Raw genomic sequence first — 18,691 nt, 5'->3', positions numbered from 1 at the left:
TCTCTCTCTTCCCTCCCACTTCATATACTTAACACCACCCCCATCCCCACTTTCAAAGCCTTATTCAATTCAATTCATTCAAACATATTTACTGAGCCCTTACTGTGTGCAGAGCACTGTACTAAGCACTTGGGAGAGGACAATCTAAAATAGACATGTTCCCCGCCCACAACTCACATCTCCTCCAAGGGGCCTTCCCTGATTAAGCCATCTTTTTCCCAACTCCCTCTCCCTTCTAACGCATTAATTGAATTTCTTCTTCCCACATCAATTTATTTGAACATCTGCTTCCCCTGCAAGACTGTAAGCTCGGTGAGGAATGCTGCCTTCTAATTCTATTCAATCAGCGGTATTTAGTGAGCGCCTACTCTGTACTGAGCACCTGGGAAAGTACTATAGAACGGAGTCGATAAATACGTTCCCGGCCCACAAGGAAATCAGCTAGGAAGGGGAAGGCTGATTGAATGCTTTAAAGTTGATAGTAAGTTGTCTGTTTTACGTGGAGATGGATGGGCAGCATGGCAGCATGAGAAGCAGCATGGCTCAGTGGAAAGAGCATGGGCTTTGGAGTCAGAGGTCATGGGTTCGAATCCCCACCCAGCCACTTGTCAGCTGTGTGACTTTGGGCAAGTCACTTAACTTCTCGGGGCCTCAGTTACCTCATCTGTAAAATGGGGATTAAGACTGTGAGCCCCACGTGGGACAACCTGATTCCCCCTGTGTCTACCCCAGCACTTAGAACAGTGCTCGGCACATAGTAAGCGCTTAACAAATACCACATACCAACATTATTATTATGGGCAATCACTGAAGTTTCTTGGAGAAAATGATCCAGCCAGCGGAGGGAAATACGGACTGGAGTGGGGAGAGAAAGGAGGCTTTTGAGGCTTCTGAAGCCGCGTCGCCTAGCGGATAGTGCACAGACGTGGGAGGCAGAAGGACCTGGATTCTAATCCCACCTCCGCCATTGTCTGCTGTGTGACCTTGGGCAAATCACTTCACTTCTCTGGGCCTCAGTTACCTCATCTGTCCAATGGGGATTAAGACTGTGAGCCACAAATGGGACATGGACTATGTCCAACCTGATGAGCTTGAATTTACCCCAGTGTTCAGTGCCTGCCACAAAGTAAGTGCTCGGCAAACACCATTAAAAAAAAAAGGAGGCAGGGAAGTCAACAGGGAGGCTGATGCAGTCGTCAAGGCCGGGTAGAAGTGCTTTGATCAGCACAGCAGCAGTTGGGATGGAGGAGCAAGGGAATGGATTTTAGCGACGTTACGGAGGTAAAACTGACAGGTTGAATGAGAGAGGTGAGTTGAGGATGATGCCAAAGTTACAGAATTCTAAGATAAGAAGAAAAGTGCTGTTTTCTACAGTGACGGGAAAGAAGAGGAGGATAGGGTTTGGGAGGGAAGATGAGGAGTCCCGTTTTGGACATATTTAGTCTGAGGCTTTGGCAGGACATCTAGGGAGAGATTCGAATTCTACCGTACTATTCCAACTAGTTGGTAGAGTACTCCTTGAACAGTTCAGATTTAAGAGATGCCATTATACAGCGGATTGGGGAAGAGAGAACCACCACCTCAGAAGAAGGGGAAAGGCCATTAAAATTGGTGAACGGCTCATTTGCATTCAATGGATCACACCTAAGCCATGGAAAAAATGATACTTTTACTCCAGAGTTCTCCCTCAGCCAGATTCTTCTCTCCCTCTAACTCCCTTTCCCTTTCCGCTTTATGCCAACTAGTAGCCCCAGTGAAGTAAAAGAACAAACGCTGACAATAAACCTCATTTAGAAATCTTTCCCTTGCCAATCCCTCATCCCCAGGGCCCGGAGTCTCAAAACTTGGGTCTCTGTTCTTTTTTGGAGTTTTTTATGGCGTCTGTTGAGCACTTACTACGTGCCGGGCACCGTGCTAAACACTGGAGTAAATACAAGCTAATTGGAGTGGGCACGGTCCGTGTCCCACGTAGGGCTCACAGTCTTAATTCCCATTTTACAGGTGAGGCACAGAGAAGTGAAGCGACTTGCCCAAGGTCACACAGCAGATAAGCAGCGGAGACAGGACCAGAACCCAGGTCCTCTGGCTCTGTTCCACTTCCTTTTCCAAGAGAAAGAATCCACTGGCCACCTTCCCATTCTTAGAGCCCAAGACATCAGGAGACACTCACCCGGGCTGGTCTGTGTCACTGCTGGGCTGCGGGGTGACGCGCCTGGTCCGTCTGAGACGGGAGGGGTGACGGGGAAGAAGTTATAGGGTCGAGGCGGGGTGAGCTCATCTCCCCAAGGAGGTGCCACTCACTGTGTGACACTGACGGGAAGGGGAATCTGAGACATCTGCAATGGAGAGACAGATTTCCCTCCCTTCTGCAAATCCTCCTCCTCATCGGGACTCGGTCGTTGTTTGGTGAATTAAGCGAGCAATTAATCAGCGGTCTCTTCGGCTGCGAAGTTGTCACCGGAGGGAATGCTGCTTGGAGAATCTTCCAGCTGGGAGGAAGATGAAGAGAAGCAGTGTGGCCTAGTGGATAGAGCCTGGGCCTGGGAGTCAGAAGGACCCGCCTGGATTCTAGTCGCGGCTCCGCCGCTTGTCTGCTGGGCGACCTTGGGCAAGTCACCTCACTGTGCCTCAGTTACCTCATCTTAAAAATGAGGATCAGGACGGACCATGTGCGACGTGGAGTGTGCCCGACCTGATTCCCTTGTACCCAGCCCCGCCCTCGGTGCCTGACACAAAGTAAGCGTTTAACAAATATTATTAAAAAATAAAAAAAGAACGTTACTTTTTACTCTGGACCCCCGTCTTGTGGGATCTCAACTAAGCAAAAGCCAAATGCTCCCTGAATGACAAATTTCAATAATAATGATTGCAGTATTTGTTAAGCCCTTACTATGTGCCAAGCACTGGGGTAGATACAAGATAATCAGGTCCCACGTGGGGCTCACAGTCTAAGTAGGAGGAAGGACGGGTATTGAATTCCCCTTTTGGCCGATGAGGGAACTGAGGCACCGAGAATTAAGGTCAGGGAGGTCACAAAGCGGGTCAGTAGCGGTGTCAGAATTAGAACCCAGGTCCTCTGACTCTCAGGCCCTGCTACATTTCCTGAATTTAATAATGTTGGTATTTGTTAAGCGCTTCCTATGTGCAGAGCACTGTTCTAAGCGCTGGGGGAGATACAGGGTCATCAGGTTGTCCCGCGTGGGGCTCACAGTCTTAATCCCCATTTTACAGATGAGGTAACCGAGGCCCAGAGAAGTGAAGTGACTTGCCCACAGTCACACAGCTGACAAGTCGAACTCATGACCTCTGACTCCGAAGCCCAGGCTCTTTCTGCTGAGCCAAGCTGCTTCCCTATGTTGATATCTGTTAAGCGCTTACTATGTGCACAGCGCTGTTCTAAGCGCTGGGGTAGACACAAGGGAATCAGGGTGTCCCACGTGGGGCTCGCGGTCTTCATCCCCATTTTCCAGATGAGGGAACTGAGGCCCAGAGAAGTGAAGTGACTTGCCCACAGTCACACAGCTGACAAGTGGCGGAGCGGGGATTCGAACCCATCACCCCTGACTCCAAAGCCCGTGCTCTTTCCACTGAGCCACGCTGCTTCTCTACAACCCACCCCCCACACTTCATTCTTCCAAAACCACCCTATTTCCTGTGCCTCGCTCAAATCTTTCTCTTTGTTTTTAACGGTATTCCTTAAACGCTTACCGGGTGTCCGGCGATGTTCTAAGCATGAGATAGATCCAAGTTTATCAGGTCAGACCTAATAAACCTAATTAGGAGGGAGAACGAGTAGTTAAGTCCTCATTTTGCAGTTGAAGAAACTCAGGCACAGAGAAGTTAGGTGACTGGCCCAAGGTCACACAGCAGGCAAGTGGCAGAGCTACAGTGAGAACCTGAAGTCCTCTGGCTCCCAGGCTCTATCCACTGGGCCACACTACTTCCTATTTTTTAGACCCCCTTCCTCACCCCCTTCCTCCTACCTAGGACTTCCTATCCCTTCTAGTCCGGTAGCCCACTACTCTCTCCAAATTCAAACCCTTCAAAAATCACTAAATAATAACTGTAGTTATCTCTCTTGTAGAGCAATCTTAATCTGGGAAAAAGGCAAAACAGAGCCAGGTGCTACAAACGTTAGATAATAACGTTGGTGTCTGTTAAGCGCTTACTACGTGCAGAGCACTGTTCTAAGCGCCGGGGTAGACACAGGGGAATCGGGTTGTCCCACGGGGGGGCTCACGGTCTTCATCCCCATTTTACAGATGAGCGAACTGAGGCACAGAGAAGGGAAGTGACTGGCCCAAAGTCACACAGCTGACAAGCGGCAGAGCCGGGATTCGAACCCGCGATCTCTGACTCCAAAGCCCGGGCTCTTTCCACTGAGCCACGCCGCTTCTCTAAATACGGCATTCAGTCCGTGTCTCCCCACTCCTCCTGTCTGCCCATCCAACTCGATGTCGGACAGAAATTCCTTACGTGGGCTTTAAAGCGGTCGATCGGCACTTGGGTTAATACCTTTATAAATCACTAATTTGTTCACATTAACGTCTATCTCATCGTCTAGACTGTGAGCTCATTCTGCGCTAGGAACCTGTCCGCTAATTCTGTGTATTCTCCCAAGCACTTAATACAGTGCTCTGCACCAATAAATACCATCGATCGCTTGATTGACGGCGGCACGACAAGGGATGTCCATCTTGTGCGTCCACTGTGGCTGCCATCTTGGCCTTTTCAGTCACACACGCCCTCGTAGGTGACCTTCCCCCTTCTAGACTGTAAGTTTCTTGAGTGCAGGGACCGTGTCTGTGATTTGCACTCTCCCAAGTGCATAGTACGGCGGCGGTCCACGTATAGTAAGTGCTCAGTAAATCCGATCGTAAGAAGGAACTTTCACCATCAGTTGAGATTTCTTCCCGTGTAAAGGCGACTTCACATACGCATTCGCTGGTTTTGAACGGAGCTCCGGGAAGACACGGAGGGAGGATGGGCAGGTCACAGACGTCGTGGTTCGGCTGTCCGGCGTGGCGGATGGTCCTCTGGACTGTGACCTCACTGTGGGCCGGGAATGTGTCTGCTACACTCTTATATTGTATTCTCCCAAGCGCTTAGTACAGAGTTCGGCATTCAGTAAGTGCTCAGTAAACACAGTTGGCTGACCGGGGCCACTCCAATCCATTGCCTACGCAGGCCTACTTGGGCCAGCTGGCGATAACCTGGGTTTTAATCCCGGCTCCACTACGCGACCTTGAGCGAGTCACTTAACTTCTCCGTTAACCAAGAAGAGAGTGGGGGAGTTGGGATTAGAACTCAGATCCTCCGCCTCCCGGGCCCGTAGCCCATCCGCTGGGCCACGCTACGCCTCAACTCTCCGTTTGGTGGTGATTGGAAAACGTTGGCTTCTCGCGGACCTCAGAAGAGAGCGTGGGTAAGGCCCGTGTGACTGATACGGCTCGATCCCACTGATTTTACTCTCTGTGGTCCTGCTGGGGAACGCAACAGGGAGAATCTAGGCGCTTCGGATTCTCTGGGAATCTCTTTCCGCTCCACGGGCTACGGGCTTCAGCAGAACCCGAATCAATCAACGGTATCGACTGAGCGCACGCTGCGTGCAGAGCACGGAACTGAACTCCTGGTGGACTACAACGCGACGGAGTTGGAAGGCGTTCCCTCCCTTCGAGGAAAGTGCAGTCTGGAGTCAGTGACGCCGATCAGCTGGGATGGGACACGCAAAAGGCAGGAGGACACGGGAAGTCTTGCGTGGATCAGAAAAGGATAACCTTTTTGGGTACTTGATACGGCTTGGCCTTATCAGTCACACACGCATTCCTAGGTGACTTTTACCATCAGTGGTCGTCTTTTTCAAATCTTTACGTATACGTTCACTGGTTGACGGACCAATTAACTCAAACCCATCACCGACCTCATCCCTAACCCTAAACTCTTATCTCTAAACCGTATTCTAAACCCCAGTGGTAGTCACTGAGCCGCTTTCCGTGCGCGGAACACAACGCGACAGAGTGCGTGGACGCGTTCCTTGCCAAACGAACGCAACATAACCCCGGTGCTAGCTCTCTTCTGAGGTCCACAAGAAACCGACATTTTCCAATCACCACCAGATGGAGAGTTCACGCGTAGCGTGGCCTAGTGGATAGAGTCAGGGAGGCGGAGGATCTGGGTTCTAATCCCAACTCCCCCACTCTCTTCTCGCTTAACAGATGAGTTAAGTGACTCGCCCGAGGTTACGTAGCAGAAAAGTGGGGGAGCCGGGGATTAAAATCCAGGTTATCCCGGGCCCTCCGCGCTAGGCCGTGCTGATTCTCACATTCTCACTGCCAGGATTCTCTGACAGTGAATTGAGGTCGAGGTTTAGCCGCTACTCCTCGGAGGTGACTTCGCAGCACCAGAGTTGTCTAATTGTTCACTTGGCTCGTTAACCTGTCACCGGGATCTGACGAGAAGGAGGACTCAGAGCCGGGAGAGCAATTCATTTCTCCGTGGGGACGGTCTTCTGACTCTCCCTTTCAGAAAGCGACGACGCCAGTGACAAAACAATCCCAGCCGTGGGGAGATGAGGTCACACCCCCTCAACTCTATAATTACTGCCCGGTCCACCCCTCCACGTTCATACAGACCAAGAATTTCCCTCTGCAGCCCCACAGTGGCACGGACCAGCTTGGGTGAGTGTCTTCTTTACATCTCTAACTCTACAGCGAGAAGGAGGTGAGACAAAAAGTGGCCTCAAGGGTTTCTGATTCCAAGAAATAAGAGTGTCGTGCTTAATATCTTTCTTTCCCCTTCCCTAGCCTCTCTCTCTGCTCCCTTTTGCGTGGCTCAGTGGAAAGAGCCCGGGCTTGGGAGTCAGAGGTCATGAGTTCATGGTCATGTACAGAGGTCATGTACATGGCCTTGATTCTATTTAGTTGCCACTGATTTTACGAGATGTTCTTCCCCTCGACTCTATTTACTGCCATCGTTCTCGTCCGCCCCTCTCCCCCGATTAGACCGTGCGCCCGTCAAACGGCGGGGACCGTCTCTATCTGTTGCCCACTTGTTCATTCCAAGCGCTCATTACAGTGCTCTGCACCTAGTAAGCGCTCAATAAATACTATTGAATGAATGAACGAATGAAAGAATGAGTTCGAATCCCAGCTCTGCCACTCGTCAGCTGTGTGACTGTGGGCAAGTCACTTCACTTCTCCGTGCCTCGGTTACCTCATCGCAGCGTGGCTCCGTGGAAAGTGCCTGGGCTTTGGAGTCAGAGCTCATGAGTTCGAATCCCAGCTCTGCCACCTGTCAGCTGTGTGACTGTGGGCAAGTCACTTCACTTCTCTGTGTCTCAGTTACCTCATCTGTAAAATGAGGATGAAGACTGTGAGCCCCACGTGGGACAACCTGATTCCCCTGTGTCTACCCCGGCGCTTAGAACAGTGCTCTGCACATAGTAAGCGCTTAACAAATACCCACATTATTATCATTAAAATGGGGATCAACTGTGAGCCTCATGTGGGACGACCTGATAACCCCGTATCTCCCCCAGCGCTTAGAACGGTGCTCGGCACATAGTAAGCGCTTAACAAATACCGACATCATTATTTTGCAGGCCTTTCGGGGTTTTTTAGAATAGAGGTCATCAAAGGGATTCTTAATGCCACCTCTTCCTGGCCCCGCTGAGACAGAACCCGTCAGGAACCGTGTGTGTTATGACTGCCGGGAAGTCTCTGTGGCGAGCATCAGATCTCGGTGCTCTGAGGTTCATTCATTCATTCCATAGTATCTGTTGAGCGCTTACTATGTGCGGAGCACTGGACTAAGCGCTTGGAACGGACAATTGGGCAACGGATAGAGACCATCCCTGCCCGTTGACGGGCTCACGGTCTAATCGGGGGAGACGGAGGGACAAAAACAATGGCAATAAATAGAATCAAGGGGATGGACATCTCATTAACAAAATAAATAGGGTAATGAAAATCTATACAAATGAGCAGACGAGCACAGTGCTGAGGGGAGGGCAAGGGAGAGGAGGAGGAGCAGAGGGAAAGGGGGGGAAAGGGTGAGGGGAGGTGAAGCGGGGGCAGAGAGGCTGCAGAGGGAGCAGAGGGAAAAGGGGAAGCTCAGTCTGGGAAGGCCTCTTGGAGGGGGTGAGCTTTAAAAGGAAAGACATCGCTTGCCGCTGGAGAGAGCCAGAAAATAACCACTCCAGCTCCACTGCACTTCAGGGCACCTCTGGTTTTCAGTAATCAATCAATCAGTCGGGAAGCAGTGCGGTCTGGTGGAAAGAACGCAGGCTGGGAGTCAGAAGGACATGGATTCTAATCCCCGCTGTGTCACTTGCCTGCTAATAATAATAATGTTGGTATCTGTTAAGCGCTTACTATGTGCAGAGCACTGTTCTAAGCGCCGGGGGAGATACAGGGGCATCAGGGTGTCCCACCTGAGGCTCACAGTCTTCATCCCCATTTTACAGATGAGGTAACTGAGGCCCAGAGAAGTGAAGTGACTGGCGCAAGTTACACAGCTGACAAGTGGCAGAGCGGGGATTCGAACCCGTGACCTCGGTTTCCCAAGCCCCGGCTCTTTCCACTAAGCCACGCTGCTTCTCTAAGGTGACGTGCTACGCCACCCTGGGCGAGTCACTTCATTTCTCAGTGCCTCAGTTTCCTCATCTGTAAAACGAAGATTCGATATCTGTTCTCCCTCGCACTTGGACTTTGAGCCCCATGTGGAACGAGAACTGTGTCTAAACTGATTGTCTTGTATCTAAACCAGTGCTTAGTCCAGCGCCTGGAGCATAGTTAGCGCATAACAAACACCAGTGAAAAAGGAAAACTTCCTGAAGCCGTTGTGCCTCCAGGCAAAGACACCCTGAGAGGGTGAAGGGTCTAAAACTCTGCTCTTTCAGCCACGAGGCTCCGTAGGTAATCTCGTATTTACTAGTATTCTTGTCTTTTTATGTTATCTTTCCCTTTTTATAATTTCATTTTTCCTTCTGCGTCACATACCAATCCTTCCTCTTCCCTTCTTCTTAGATTAGCGGCCCCTTCGGGGGCCAGGGACCACGTCTAATTCTCTTTGGTGATTTTATGTTCCCGCACCTTAATACGGTACTTTGTACCTAGTAGCCGTTCAATGAATACTTCTTGACGAATGGCTTACTGAGTGAATGAACTGATTAATGAGTGAATGGCATGAATGTCTAGTTATCAGTAATAATAATAACGTTGGTATTTGTTAAGCGCTTACTTTATGCACAGCACTGTTCTAAGCACTGGGGTAGACACAGGGGAATCGGGTTGTCCCACGTGGAGCTCCCAGTCTTCATCCCCATTTTACAGATGAGGTAACTGAGGCCCAGAGAAGTTGCCCACAGTCACGCAGCTGACAAGTGGCAGAGCAGGGATTCGAACCCATGACCTCGGACTCCAAAGCCCGTGCTCTTTCCACTGAGCCACGCTGCTTCCCCTTCAGTCAATGGTATTTTTTTGAGCGCTTACTGCGTGCAGAGCACCATACAAAACGGTTGGGAGAGTTCATCACAGTACACTTGGCAGTGACCTGGAATTAAGGAACTTAATTAAGGAATTCATTAAGTGAAAGGAATTAATGTGCCCGCAAGGAGCTTACAGTTTAGAGGGACTGAGGATGGAATGTCCCTTCAGGAATAAGGGATGAGCCAAGCGTGTCCGCAGATTGAGTGTCGTGCTGTCATCTGTGCCGCGTGTCTTGGATTCTCTTCCCGTTCCGGCCGGGACCCAGCTCAACAAGAGTCAGCAGGCAGAGGCAAAGAGCCATCACCCAGGACATGTGAATTCTGCCCTGCATAATTCATACGTAATAATAATAATAATAATAATGTTGGTATTTGTTAAGCGCTTACTACGTGCCGAGCACTGTTCTAAGCGCCGGGGTAGACATAGGGGAATCAGGTTGTCCCACGTGGGGCTCACGGTCTTAATCCCCATTTTACGGATGAGGGAACTGAGGCACCGAGAAGTTAAGTGACTCGCCCACCTTCTCACAGCCGACAAGCGGCAGAGCTGGGGTTCGAACTCATGAGCCCTGACTCCAAAGCCCGTGCTCTTTCCACTGTGGCCAAAGTGACCACAGCACCGTGCGGTAGCTGCTCCGCCTAGCGTACTGTCACCTCGGTCTTTTTGGCCCATAACCGGCACTTTTCCGGGATTCATTACGTGCCCGCTAATTCCACTGTAGTGTGCCCTCCCGAGCATTTAGTACGGTGCTCTGCACATAATAAGCACTCAATAAATACCACTGATTGATCGATTGATTCCCCCCCCCCGCCCCACGCCTTGCCAGACAGCCTGGGTTGCCGTCACATCGCTTCAGTCGGAAACCTTCGCCGTTGGTGATTTAGTTTTAGCAAGAAGTAGTAGAACCCAGGGGTCCCGATCTCCGGAGCCACGCTCTTGCCGCTGGACAAAAAGCAGAGTCGGGGGTTCACCACAGAAAGGAGTGTGGCTCAGTGGAAAGAGCACGGGCTTTGGAGTCAGGGCTCATGAGTTCGAATCCCAGCTCTGCCACTTGTCAGCTGTGTAACTTGCGCCAGTCACTTCACTTCTCTGGGCCTCAGTTCCCTCATCTGTAAAATGGGGATGAAGACCGTGAGCCCCACGTGGGACAACCTGATTCCCCTATGTCTACCCCAGCGCTTAGAACAGTGCTCGGCACATAGTAAGCGCTTAACAAATACCAACATTATTATTATTATTAAAGGAGCCATGGAGGCAAACAGCAAGGTCAACCGATGCTCAGTGCTCCGAATTCTCACATTCTCGCCTCTCTGGCTGCACGGGAGGCCCTGGCTACTCAAATTGTCTAAACAACTCCCCTCCCGACCCGTCAATCAATCAGTGCTATTTCTCGGCTCCTTACACGATGCAGAACACTCTACTAAACACTTGGGAGAGTCATCAAAGCCTCCCTAGAAAGCTTTCTCTTCCGAGATCAATCCCCCTGCCTCTTTGTTACGCCACCTCCCGCGTACTTCCGGCAGGCGTGGATCTGTAGTCGTTTATTTTGCCTGCTTATCTTTTTATCACTTAGATTTTTTGCTCTTTTAACTACTACGTTAGTAATGGATATTGGCTTTTCTACCCCACAAGACTTTAGGTTTCTAGAGAGTGAGGGATGTGTCTTCACCTGCAGAACAGTGGCTACCGCACATTGAGCCCTCAGTGAATTCTGAGGGAGAATATTTGCCCTAAGTATGCTCGCGTAGAGGGGTGGAGTTTCCTGCACCAGGACAGGAATCATCCCATGATCCAAAGCAAAGATTAAATTACATTTATCTTAATTCTCTTGGACTGTACCCTCCCAAGCGCTTGGTACAGCGCTCTGCACGTAGTAAGCGCTCAACTGTCAGTCACCCAGTCAGTCGTAATGATTGAGCGCTTACTGTGTGCAGGGCGCTGCGCTAAGTGCTAGGGAGAACGCCACACGACAATCAAAAGACACGTTCCCCGCGCACAACGGGCTTACGGTCTAGAGCGGGAGACGGACATTAATATTAATAAATGACAAATACGTACAGAAGCGCTGTGGGGCCCGGAGGGGGGATGCATAAAGGGAGCAAGTGAGGACGACGCAGAAGGATCGATCGATTCAGTCTCAAAAATTCCATTTTTCCAAGTCGTCTCGCTGATGATACCTTTTTGGGTTTTCTGGAGGATTCTCGGGATTCTGCAGTTCGGAAGCCATCAAGCCAATGCTTACGAGCGACCGGATATTTGGAATTTCCTTCCTCTTCCAGACCGTCGTCGGCGTTCTGGGGAACGCGGCGATGTTCTTGGTGTACGTCCGCGTCTTCGCGGCTCAGCCCCGGCAGAAGAAGCCCACGGACCTGATCCTCACCCACCTGACCCTGAGTAATACGGGCCTCCTTCTCACGCGGGGCGTCCCGGAGACGATGGCGGGCTTCGGGATGAAGAATATCCTGGATGACTTTGGCTGCAAAATGCTGGTGTACCTGAGGAGAGTAGCCCGGGGCCTGTCCATCTGCACCACCTGCCTCCTGAGCGTGTTCCAGGCCGTCACCGTCAGCCCCGGCACCTCCCGGTGGGCCCGGTTCAAGCCCAGAGCCCCCCGTTACATCGTCCCCTCCTTCCTCTTCTTCTGGAGCCTCAATATGTCGATCTACATCAACTCAATCAAATCCGCTCAAGCCACCAAGAACGTCACTACCACGGGCAACACTTACGTTTCGAAATACTGCTCATCTATCCCCAAGACCAGTGAATTTAGCGTCGTGGCCACCGTAACGGCCATCGCGATCCGCGATCTCTTCTTCGTGTTGCTCATGAGCGGGGCCAGCGGCTACCTGGTGATCGTGTTACGTCGGCATCACAGACAAGTCCAGCACATCCACGGCACCGCCCGGTCCCCCAGATCCTCCGCCGAGACCAAGGCCATTCGCACCATCCTGCTCCTCGTCATCTGCTTCGTTTGCTTCTACTGTGTCGACAGCTGCATCACCTTTTATATAAGTTTCATGGAGGAGTACGATAATAAGATGCTGAACACCTCGTCCTTCATCTCCTCCTGTTACTCCTCCGTCTGTCCCTTGGTGCTGATCCGAAGAGACCCCCGGTTCCCAAGCTTCCAGCGTAGCCACGAGAAGGGGACGGATCCCTCTCTCTCCGTGAGTAGCAGGGATCAATCAGTCACACCCGCGCGTTGATCAGATCTTATCACCGGTGGCTCTGCCTTCTCGCCCGTGGGCTCCGAGTGGGTGGCTATGCGTCGGGCGGGTATTTGTCGCCGTCTAAACCTACATCTTCCCCATTCGCCCTCCCCGCTGCAGCGTCTATGCATTTGCGGTGCCGTTTTCACACCGTGGTGGTCACCGTGTTCGCCTAACACGCTACGGGTCCCCTGTTCGGTAATGATAACAACAGTGTTTGTTAAGCGCTTTACTGCGTGCCAAGCGCCGCTCCGCGTGGGGTTCGCAGTCTTAATCCCCATTTTACAGATGAGGGAACTGAGGCCCGAGGTCACACAGCAATTATTATTACTGGCAATACATAGGACTGACTGATCCCTGTCCACGAAGCCCAGAGATCAATCTGTCCCACGCACCCTCTGATCCAATCCCATCGTCGGTAGCTTTGCCTTCTCATCTAGGAGTTTACAGTCTAAAGCGGGAGGCGGACTTGAAAATCTATTACATTTAAGGGAAATGGCAGTTGAATTGGCATTCCCCAAGCACTTGATAGTCACCCCCCCCCCCCGCCTCCCCGCCTGTTGAAACTTAATTTTGGTGCTTGTTAAGCGTTTACCGTCTGCCAAGCAAATAGTTTTAAGTTCTGGGGTAGATACAAGTTAATCAGGTTGGAGACAGTCCCTTTCCCACATGGGGCTCGCAGACTAAGTCAGAGGGAGTAGGATTTAACCCCCATTTTACAGATGAGGTAACTGAGGCACAGAGAAGTGAAAAGTGATTTGCCCAAGGCTGCACAGCGGACCTGTGGCAGAGGCAGGATTAGAACCCAGGGCCTCTGACTCCCCTACTCTTTCCACTAAACCACTCTGCTTCTCACTTGGGAACAAAGCCTTATACACGGCCATTTCCCTTACCTGAAATTGATTTTAATGTCTGTCCCTCGCTCTAAGTTGTAAACCCCTTGAGGACTGAGATGGTCTAGCAACTGTTGCAAGGCAATAATAATAATTATGGTATTTGTTAAGCGCTTACTATGTGCAGAGCACTGTTCGAAGCGCCGGGGGAGATACGGGGTCATCGGATTGTCCCCCGTGGGGGGGGGGGTCACATTTTTTAATCCCCATTTTACAGATGAGGTAACTGTGGCCTTGCCCAAGGTCACACAGCAGACAAGCGGCGGGAGTGGGGATCCGAACCCATGACCCCTGCCTCGGAAACCCGGGCTCTTGCCACTGAGCCACGACTTTTCCCAGGTCTTAGCTCACTCCTCTGCACACGATAAGTGCTCGATACGTACCGATTGATTGATCGATTGGTATGCCTTTATGCCCCTTTATTGCCGAACTGTACTTTCCTTGCTCTGCACGCAGTAAGCGCTCAATAAATACGATTGAAGGAATGAATGCATGATACCCGGGGCCCTCATTCCCGGCAGACTTCTCTCGCGTAGACCAATAGATTGGTATTTACTGAGCACCAGCTGGGTGAATACAAAGCGTCTGGGTGCATACAATACAGTCAGTGAAAACATCCCTGCCCTCAAGGATTTTATAACCTAGCAAGATCATAAATAGCTTCTGTTGAGCACTTACTACATGCAGAGCACTGTACCGTGAGATTTAGAGAGTACAGTTGAGGCTTCACAGAATTCAGCCCTTAATTTCTGCTAGGCTGCTCTGTTGCAAATGCCCCGGTTGATTTGCAGTGGTTTCATCGCAAAGACCTTGGATAATAATGAGAATAATAAGAATTATTACGATCATCCTCATTATTAATAGTATTATGTGCTTATTGTTCATTCAGTAGTATTTATTGAGCGCTTACTATGTGCAGAGCGCTCTACTAAGCGCTTGGAATGTACAGATCGGTAACAGAATTATTACGTGGCCTGAACTATACCAAGCGGTGTCGCAAAGAAGCAGCGTGGCTCGGTGGAAAGAGCACGGGCTGGGGACTCAGGGGTCACGGGTTCAAATCCCAGCTCTGCCGCTTGTCAGCTCTGGGCAAGTCGCTTAACTTCTCTGCGCCTCAGTTCTCTCCACTGTAAAATGGGGATGAAGACCGTGAGCCCCACCTGGGACAACCTGATGACCTTGTATCCTCCCCAGCGCTTAGAACGGTGCTCGGCACATAGTAAGAGCTTAACAGATGCCGTCATTATTAAATCCAAGACAATCAGATCCATCGCGATCCCTGCCCCACGTGGAGCTCGCAGCCTAAGTGGGAGGGAGAACTCACCTCTTACCCCCATTTTACAGACACGGAGACTGAGGCCCAGAACAGTTCAGTGACTCGCAGGCAAGCGGTGGAGCTCGGGGGGGGGGGGGGTGTCGAATCCTAATTCTGGGCTCTTTCCCCTGGGATCGGGGATGCGGTCTCGACTTCCCCGGCCTCCTCACTCAGATCTGCCGACCACCTCACCTTTCTGAACCAGTCAACCCATCACTGATATTGACAGAACACTCACCGCATTCGAAGCACAATCTGGGAAAGCGCGACGGCGTTGTTAAACGTGCTCCTCACCCACGACGAGCTTGACATTAAAATGCCGCGTTTTCCAAGCGATAATATCGGTACTGGTCTCTACCTTTTTTGATCGTGGCGTTCCATTAACCTGTCAGCACTGGAGTGCTGCGGGTGGGCCTGTGTCAATCAGTGATATCTATCGAGCACTTAATACTAATGTCGGTATTCGTTAAGCGCCTACTATGTGCCGAGCACTGTTCTAAGCGCTGGAGTGGGTACAGGGCAATCGGGTTGTCCCACGTGAGCGGATGAGGTAACTGAGGCCCAGAGAAGTAAAGTGACTTGCCCACAGTCACGCAGCCCACAGGTGGCGGGGCCGGGATTCGAACCCATGACCTCTGGCTCCCAAGCCCGGGCTCTTTCCACCGAGCCGCGCTGCTTCTCTTTGTGCGGAGCGTGACACAGCTGGGTCGGATTTGTCACCAGCGTGAAGAGAACGACACCATTGGGGTGCCTCTGTCACGGAGGCCAGTCAGTCGATCACATTTATGGAGCGCTCACTGTGTGCACAGCACTGTACTAACCGCTTGGAAGAGTACGCTATAACAGTAATACGCATTCCCCGCCCGCGATGAGCTTACAGTCGAGCGGGACGGGCGTACATTAATATAAACGAATAAATTACAGATTGGGGCGCGTCTCTCATGGATGTAAAGAAGAGGACAACACTGGGGTGGTTTTGTCGTGGATGTGAAGGAGGGAATACTTCGGGGGAGGAGCTGACACGGGATATGGAACAGAGGAAACCACCGGGATGGGTCCGATATAGGTGCGGAGAGAAGGCGCTGCTTGGGCAGATCCGTCGTAGATTTGGAGTTAGGGATCCAAGAGCACAGGCTTTGGAGTCCGAGGTCATGAGTTGGAATCCCAGCTCTGCCACCCGTCGGCCGTGTGACCTTGGGCGAGTGGCTTCACTTCTCTGGGCCTCAGTTCCCTCATCTGTAAAAGGGGGGTGAAGACCGGGAGCCCCAGGTGGGACGGCCCGATTCCCCCGTGTCTACCCCGTGCTCTGCACATAGTAGGCGCTTAACAAATACCGACATTATTCGGAGTCAGTCCGTCGTGGACACGGAGTAGAAAATACCGTCGAGGCGTGGACGTGGAGTAGAAGATACCACTGTGGCGAGGCCTTCGTGGACGTGGAGAAGTGGACGCCATTGAGGTGAGCCTGTCAGGGACACTGAGTAGAGGATCGATCAGTCGGTGGTATTTACCGAGCGCTCGCCGCGTGCGGAGCACCGTACTAAGCGCCTGCGACCGTACGGTACAACACAGAAGGTAGACACGTTCCCTGGCCGCGACGAGCTGAGGGTCTGCTGGTGGTTGACATTTGAAATGCCAGATGAGGAAAGAGGACTTGGTCTTGGATCCAGCGACCGTCCCCCAACACGAAGCCTCCCCGCTATCACCTTCCCCATCGCCGCCCTCATGGCCCCGTTCCTCGGGCTGGAGGTGAGGGGATTCGGGGCGAGGGGCACCGCGACGTAGGACGGGGACGCCGACGGGTCCGGCACCGAAGGGGAGTCTGAGGGCGGCTTGAGGTAGGCAGAGATCCCGGAAGCGACGAAGGCCACGAGGTGAGGCGGGCAAGTGGAAAAGACTCTGGGCGGGCCGCGGAGAAGATGCGAACGTAAGCGACATCGATGCAAATAAAGCGGACGACACCCGCGTCGCCCCGGAGGCCACGGCCGCTTCTTGGGCGACGGACGGTTTGGAGCACGACAACTTCGGCGCCGAGGGGACGTCGCGGGGAGAACTGCGGTGGAGGAGCAGGAGAGGGAGGAGGCGCTCGCCGCGGGCACGGCTCCAAGAACACTTCCACTGATCCGGACGCGGGCCCTTCCGCTCGCCGTGACCGCGCGGTTCGGGGGGCGGCAGACGGCGGCATAGCGGTCGTGGGACAGCGCCGGGAGGGCGAACGGCTCCCAAGTGAGGAAGGAGAGGGTGAAGAAGACTTGAGCGGCGCATCCCGAGTCAGAGATGGAACCGCGGCCAGTCAGGGTACTGAGGATGGATTTGGGGACGGTGACGGAGACGGGGCAGAGGCCGGACAGGTGCGTGGGGGTTCGAGAAGATTTTAAGAGCCACTCTGGCGGGACTCGAACCCGCAACCTCTGAATGGCTTCCTCCACGCTAGAAGTCCCGATGTGCATTGCACCACAGAGCCAGATAAGAAGGCTGACTTTTCCCGCGTTGATGGACACGGGTTCCGGAAATAAAGTCTTTTTGTTCTCCTGCCTATTCGGGAAAGAGGTTTCCGGCGGATTTTCCGATCCGGGAGACTTCCTCGTTTCTCCATTCTGATCCTGCGGACTCCCGACGTCAGGCGTCGGTAGAGGTTCGAGGACGGTCGAAGAGCCGGGGGCCCCGGACGGAGGGGAGACCTCCAATAGAGGAGAGATCGGCCACCGAATGTCTGAGAAGGTCCTCACCTGGGATCCAGGAATCAGCCGCTGAATCCGGTTTTGAAACGGTTTTCTTCCCCCGGCGACCCCAGGGGATTTCGGGATCTCCCTAACTGTGTCACAGTCCGACTATACCGTGCTGCGTTCAGCTGCGTTGTGGCGAAAGATGTCGCCGAGAAAGGCCCCGTGGTGTAATGGTTAGCGGTCTGAATCCAGCGATCCGAGTCCAAATCGCGGCGGGACCTTGGAACCTGTTCCTCTCCTTTTTAATAGCCCGGGCTGCATCTTCGGGGCCGGGTTCCACCCGTCCCGTGGCCAGACGCTACCCTGGGAAGCAGCGTGGCTCAGCGGAAAGAGCCCGGGCTTCTGGGTCAGAGGCCGTGGGCTCGACTCCCGGCTCGCTGTGTGACCGCGGGCGAGTCGCTTCACTTCTCCGTGCCTCACTGACCTCATCCGGAAAATGGGGATTAACCGTGAGCCTCACGGGGGACGACCCGACGACCCCGTACCCCCCCCCCCCCCGCCGGCGCTTAGAACCGGTGCCCGGCACAGAGTAAGCGCTTAACGAATACCGACACCATCATTACCCTGGCGAGTCCCCCGGAGCAGAGGCGGACGGAGAAACTCTCTTCGAAGTGGGGCTTAAGGCGCCTCCTCGGATCAGCAAAGCTGAGCAGAGACGCGGTTGAGATCTGCAATCTCCCTTGGGGATGGGAATCGAGCCATTAATCAGTATCATTTACCGAATGCCTACCGGGAGCATTCTTTCATTCGATCGTATTGAACAGCGTTGGTATTTGTCAAGCGCTTACTATGTGCCGAGCACTGTTCTAAGCGCTGGGGTAGACGCAGGGGAATCGGGTCGTCCCACGTGGGGCTCACAGTCTTCATCCCCATTTTACTGATGAGGGAACTGAGGCCCAGAGAAGTGAAGTGACTTGCCCACAGTCACACAGCCGACAAGTGGCAGAGCTGGGATTCGAACTCATTTATTGAGCGCTTGCTATGCGCAGACTGCTATACTAAGCGCTTGGGATGTACAGTTAGGCAACCGAAAGAGACAATCCCTGCCCAACCACGGGCT

The 18,691-nt window shown here is 52.5% G+C and overlaps 1 protein-coding gene across 2 annotated transcripts; it reads left to right on the top strand.

The window, feature by feature from the left end:
* Window positions 1–6,532: 6,532 nt before the first annotated feature.
* On the top strand, window positions 6,533–12,801 carry ORNANAV1R3008 (vomeronasal 1 receptor ornAnaV1R3008). 2 transcript variants are annotated; one of them, XM_029053582.2, is made up of 2 exons: window positions 6,533–6,720; window positions 11,685–12,801. In XM_029053582.2, exon 2 carries the CDS (start codon window positions 11,723–11,725, stop codon window positions 12,692–12,694), a length of 972 nt encoding a protein of 323 aa, XP_028909415.2. In that variant the 5' UTR covers window positions 6,533–6,720; window positions 11,685–11,722; the 3' UTR covers window positions 12,695–12,801. The 2 variants fall into 2 exon arrangements, with proteins under 2 accessions (XP_028909415.2, NP_001240329.1); NM_001253400.1 differs by lacking the exon at window positions 6,533–6,720 and having other exon boundaries at window positions 11,723–12,694.
* Window positions 12,802–18,691: the final 5,890 nt, after the last annotated feature.

Source organism: Ornithorhynchus anatinus, chromosome X3, assembly GCF_004115215.2.
Source record: "Ornithorhynchus anatinus isolate Pmale09 chromosome X3, mOrnAna1.pri.v4, whole genome shotgun sequence".
NCBI lineage: Eukaryota > Metazoa > Chordata > Mammalia > Monotremata > Ornithorhynchidae > Ornithorhynchus > Ornithorhynchus anatinus.
Note: the sequence above shows the minus strand (reverse complement) of the source record. Positions and strands in the feature narration are given on the sequence as shown.

Bases quoted from the DNA above. Each gene is read 5' to 3' on its own strand.
- ORNANAV1R3008 (XM_029053582.2), top strand. From the start codon at position 11,723: ATGCTTACGAGCGACCGGATATTTGGAATTTCCTTCCTCTTCCAGACC.